Below are 5,691 nucleotides of genomic sequence, written 5' to 3'. Positions count from 1 at the left end.
GTTAGGAGCAATTTTATCCTTAACATCTAAAATGAGGTAATTATACCCTTAATTTTGGCAGCCAAAAGCAATTTTACCCATAATATTGACAAGTTAGGTCAATTTGAGAAATAATTTATCAAACTGTCTTCTTGGTCATGAATATTATCATCTACACTTCACATGTGCACGATTTTATCATCATTAGTAACAAATCACAAACATATTATTAGACGTGAATTTTTTTTAAGAAAATTAAAAAAAATTGTCCTTTGTACGAGTTGGACAAAAAAATTTCCAATATTTCATCGAATTTATAAATATTAATTTTCAATTTTATTATTAAATCACAAAAAAAATATGAAATCTCTTTTTTAGAACCGCTGGTATGTGCAATTGGTGTATAATAAGAAATAAAAAATATACATTTTCTAATAATATCTGAAATCGACCCAACTTTTCAATGTTAGGGGTAAAATTGTCCTTAGTTGTCAGCGTTATGGGTAAAATTGCATCATTTTAGACATTAAGAGTAAATTATTCCTAGTTGTAAATGTTATGGGCATTTTTTCACATTTTTCTTTTTATAATTTCATCGTTGATTAATTTAAAAAATGTCCATTTTAGACATTTTAAATCCGAACAACAACAATTCAATATAATTTTACCAAACACTAGTAATTAATCAACTAATAACAACAGCTAACTGCTTACTGCAACTGCAAACAGTTAATAACAACCACAACAGCTATTAGCTAACAGCTGAACTAAACAAGCCCTTATTATGTTATTCATTCCGATCAATTCGAATTATTCGGTCCGACTAATTCGAGTCATCCAATACGACGAAGTAACTTATAATCTAATTAGAAATCTGGTTTGATATCCAATCCAATTCTGATAAAATTGCAGTTAACATTAAAAATATTTGACCTAATACATTACCAACTCCCTGAACTTGTCCAAAATAATATATTGACTTCCTAGACTTTGCAAGTGTCTCACCAGCTCCCTAAACTTGCTTATTTCGTATCACCAGCTCCCTAAACTTGTCCATAAAAGTAGATTAGCTCCTTGAACTTTGCAAGCGTCTCACCAACTCCCTAAATTTGCTTATTATGTAAGAACTAAATACAAAAACTTATTAAACCTAAATTCTAAAAATATGTCTTTATCTATTCGAGAGGTAATTTTTCACTTCTCCTACCTTTCAACATATTATAAGAGTTAGTGTTGCAAGTTTAAGAGATTGAATGGATGAAGATCGAGAGTTAGTATTATGCTTTTTGTATTTAGTTGTTACAGAATGAACAAATTTGAGGAGTTGGTGAGACACTTGCAAAGTTTAGGTAGCTAATATACTTTTATGGACAAGTTTAGGGAGCTGGTGATATGAAATAAGAGTTGGTGAGACACTTGCAAAGTTCAGAGAGCTAATATACTTTTATGGACAAGTTTAGGGAGCTGATGATACGAAATAAGCAAGAGACACTTACAAAATTCAGAAAGTCAATCTACTATTTTTAGACAAGTTTAGGAAGCTTTTGATATATTAGGCCAAAATATTTTTAAACTGTAATTATAATTTATGAAAAGTATATAATTATAAATTAAAATTTGTTTGAAATATTCTTTGTCCCAAAATAAAGGAAACGGACGAGAAGGAGGAGGAAATATTATCTACGGTGGCTGTACTGTACACTCCCTAGAGCACACCATCCCGCCTCCTTCACACATCCACGTGACGAAAGCAATGAGTCCAGAAAAAAAATCCATTAACCAATCAGAACATGACACGTTGACACCACAAACCGATTTCATACAGTTCGAAATATCGTCCAGGTTCAATGAACCTAGTTACACCGCTATTTCTTTGGCTATTATTTAATCCCTCCCCTTAAACCAGAGCTTGCTCATAACAGAAAAATAAGAACAACAGAATCAAAAAAAGTTCAATTCATTTCGCCTTTGTTAAATCAGAGAAAATCAATTTTGATTTTGGATTCTGTAATGGCTTTCAGTGTTTCTTCTTCTTCTTCTTCTTCTGCAACTGCGATTTCTGCTACCAATTATTCTCGCTCAACTCCTCCTTCTGAGCTCAAAGGTAAGTTCGTCAATTATGAGTTTGAATTAGATGTTTTGCTTTCGTTTTGATGGATTCTGGTGATGATATTGAGAGTTTTTGTTTTCAGTTCCGCAATTCGGTTCATTTCGGCTTCTGGATCGGCCGGCTGCCTTGAATCTATCGCAACGGAGATGCGCTGTGAAGCCTGTGAATGCGGAGCCTAAAAGGAATGACTCGATTGTTCCCCTTGCAGCTGCTATCGCTGAGCCTGGTAAGTTTTATATGTTCCGGACCCATAGTTTTTGACCGAAAATGATTTTATTGTTGAATTGGGCGTTAAAATTTATATTGAAATTTGCAGAGGTGTCAGAGAAAGTAGAGGTGGAGGATTTTGAGCAGTTGGCCAAGGAGCTTGAGAAATCCTCTCCTTTGGAGATTATGGATAAGGCACTTGAAAAGTTTGGCAATGAAATTGCTATTGCATTCAGGTAATTATTATTGTTTTTGGCCTGTGAATTTGTTTAACCTGCAATTTTCTGATTTTTTGAAGTTGAAATGTATAGGATAAACATTCATTGTGGTGGATATTCCTTGCGTATGATGTTGGATCTTTGAATTGTCGCACTATTTGATCATTTGCTTCATAATTGTAGCGATTTTATTTTGAAAAAGTGAAAATTCTTTTGTTTGTGTGGCTTGGAGTATTCATGGGTAGGGTTTTCCTGTTTTGAAATGATATTATTGGAAGGAGAAATTACCAGAAAATGCGTAGCTGACCATATCATACTATCATTTTTATTGCATTTATGATTTATTCCATATATAATCATATGGAATATATAGATAACATAATTCGATAACCTGAATTGTCGCCCCTGAGATGAATTGGGGGCTTTGAGTTCTGCCGGTGTATAGTTTACTAATATGCATTTGGAAAATGTTAGATTTTATGATGAAATAGTGAAATTGGTTCAGTTCAGTATGTGGTCTGGAATTTCAGTGTGATTTCTTGAACAATTGTGGCTTGAAATTTGACAAGTATCCATTCTTTTGCAGTGGTGCAGAGGATGTTGCTTTGATTGAATATGCAAAACTAACTGGGAGGCCCTTTAGGGTTTTTAGCCTGGACACCGGGAGATTAAACCCAGAAACATACAAGTTTTTTGACACTGTTGAGAAGACTTATGGCATACGAATTGAGTATATGTTTCCTGATGCTGTTGAAGTTCAAGCATTGGTAAGAAGCAAGGGCCTGTTCTCTTTCTACGAGGACGGCCATCAGGAATGCTGCCGCGTGAGGAAAGTAAGACCCTTGCGAAGGGCTCTCAAGGGACTACGTGCCTGGATTACCGGACAAAGAAAAGATCAATCCCCTGGTACTCGGGCTGAAATCCCCGTTGTTCAAGTAGACCCTGTATTTGAGGGACTGGATGGTGGAGTTGGAAGTCTGATAAAGTGGAACCCAATGGCAAATGTAGAGGGTGCAGACGCATGGAACTTCCTCCGAACCATGAACGTGCCAGTGAACTCCCTACATTCACAAGGCTACGTCTCAATTGGTTGTGAGCCTTGCACAAGACCGGTCCTTCCAGGCCAACACGAGAGAGAAGGAAGATGGTGGTGGGAAGATGCTAAGGCAAAGGAATGTGGCCTTCACAAAGGAAACTTAAAGGAGGACGCAGCTGCTCAACTCAACGGCAACGGAAATGGAGCTCTCCACGCTAATGGAGCTCCCGAAGTCGCTGATATTTTCAACTCCCAAAACTTGGTCACACTTAACCGAACCGGAATGGAGAACTTATTGAGGTTGGAGAACAGAAAGGAACCATGGATTGTTGTACTCTATGCTCCATGGTGCCAATTCTGTCAAGGAATGGAACAATCATATGTTGAATTGGCTGATAAATTAGTAGGAAGTGGCGTAAAAGTCGGAAAATTCAGGGCGGACGGAGATCAGAAAGAGTTCGCGAAACAAGAACTACAATTAGGAAGCTTTCCTAGCATCCTTTTCTTCCCCAAATTCTCCTCCAGGCCTATCAAGTACCCCACAGAGAAAAGAGATGTAGATTCTCTAATGACTTTCATCAATGCTCTTCGCTGAACCGAACCCACCCAACCGAAACATCGAAACATCAAAATCGAAACAAAAATTCATTGTTGAAGAGAGACAGAAATCCAAGGTTAGCTTTTCATCCATGGTGCTATACAGATGAAAACAAATTGAATAATGGGAGCCTGAACCTTGAGCATAACTTAAATGTTTGCTTTCTATAGCAATATTTATTAGTCATGGCAATATACCTTGGGCTTTTCTGTATAGTGTTGGTTGGTATGGTATGGTATATATACATCTTTTTTGTTTCACAGTTTTTTGTTGTTAGCTTTGAGAGTGTTTTTATAGGCAAGAAATTTTGGTTAATAAAGAGTTCAGGTATTGTGTATTTCTGAGTTTCCATTTAAAGACCAATTTAATGATTTATGTTGGATCTTTTTACAATTAACTCTGTAAAATACACGGCTATGAGATTGCGTTTGTTTGTAGGAAAATAGTGAGAAAAATAAAATATTTTTTAGTATTCGGAAAAATAAAAATGTGATATTTTCTGAATTCCAACGATCCTGTCACGTTGGATTTAAATATAATATTAATAATTCCAAACACATAATATACCAATATAAATGTTGATTGTATCATCACGGGTGTGAGTGTGACGTGTCTTCTGTAGATTTTTAAGCTATTTTAAATGGGGATCGGTTTCTTGTTTTTTTGGTTTTTACCCTTCTCCGGTTACGGAAAAAAAAAAAAAACTCTAACATAACAGTATTAAACTGATTTTTAATACAAACAAACTACATAATTATTTTTGAAGTTTGCCATTCATAAATTAGAAAAATATCTTTTTAGAAAAGTAAATTACTGAAGTTTAAAGTTTTGACGGATATACTATTAATAATAGTTTTTTATACAATAAAAGTGTATATAAAAAAAGTCTTATTTTATGCAATAAAAAAATTGAGAACAAAGCCAGTTTATTTATAAGAAAATGATTAAAAAGGTAAAATATTTATTTCGATCCAATTTAACAAAGTTGGAAATGAATTGAAGAGTTTTGGAAAATGTTATAAAAGAGTATTAACATTTTCCATATTTTTTTACCTTTTATTCTATTATTTCTCTGTTGATTTGTATTTGTATAATATTTTTAATTGATTTATTTTTAGGATTTTAACATTTACAATCACAAGTAATTTTATTCATAACGTTTAAAATTGTATAATTTTATCCTAACATTAGCATCCAAGAGTAATTTTATCCTTAATATTAACATTTTATCCATAACGTTGATAAGTTGAGTCAATTTAAGTTTCATTAAACTGTTTTTTCGATCATGAATTTTATAATTTGCATTTCACATGTTCGACAGTTTATCACTAATTAGTAACAGATCACAAACAAAACCTTTAAAAAAGTAGTAGATCCTAAAAATATGATTAGATGTGAAAAAAATTAAAAAAATATATTGATCTTTTGTACGAGTTGGAAAAAAAATTCAAATATTTCTACGAATTTAAAAATATTAATTTTCAATTTATTATTAAATCATAAAAAAATATGATTTTTTTTTAAAATCAAGAGATATGCGCAA

General features: G+C 33.4%; 1 protein-coding gene across 1 annotated transcript; it reads left to right on the top strand.

The window, feature by feature from the left end:
* The first annotated feature begins 1,888 nt into the window (after nucleotides 1–1,888).
* LOC136232413 (5'-adenylylsulfate reductase 3, chloroplastic-like) lies at nucleotides 1,889–4,521 on the top strand. The gene is made up of 4 exons (XM_066021554.1): nucleotides 1,889–2,083; nucleotides 2,172–2,315; nucleotides 2,406–2,532; nucleotides 3,101–4,521. Exons 1-4 carry the CDS (start codon nucleotides 1,990–1,992, stop codon nucleotides 4,143–4,145), a joined length of 1,410 nt encoding a protein of 469 aa, XP_065877626.1. The 5' UTR covers nucleotides 1,889–1,989; the 3' UTR covers nucleotides 4,146–4,521.
* Nucleotides 4,522–5,691: the final 1,170 nt, after the last annotated feature.

The sequence above is a fragment of the Euphorbia lathyris genome, chromosome 6 (assembly GCF_963576675.1).
Source record: "Euphorbia lathyris chromosome 6, ddEupLath1.1, whole genome shotgun sequence".
Lineage (NCBI taxonomy): Eukaryota > Viridiplantae > Streptophyta > Magnoliopsida > Malpighiales > Euphorbiaceae > Euphorbia > Euphorbia lathyris.
The sequence above is the reverse complement of the archived record's forward strand: the minus strand, read 5'-3'. Positions and strand labels throughout refer to the sequence as shown.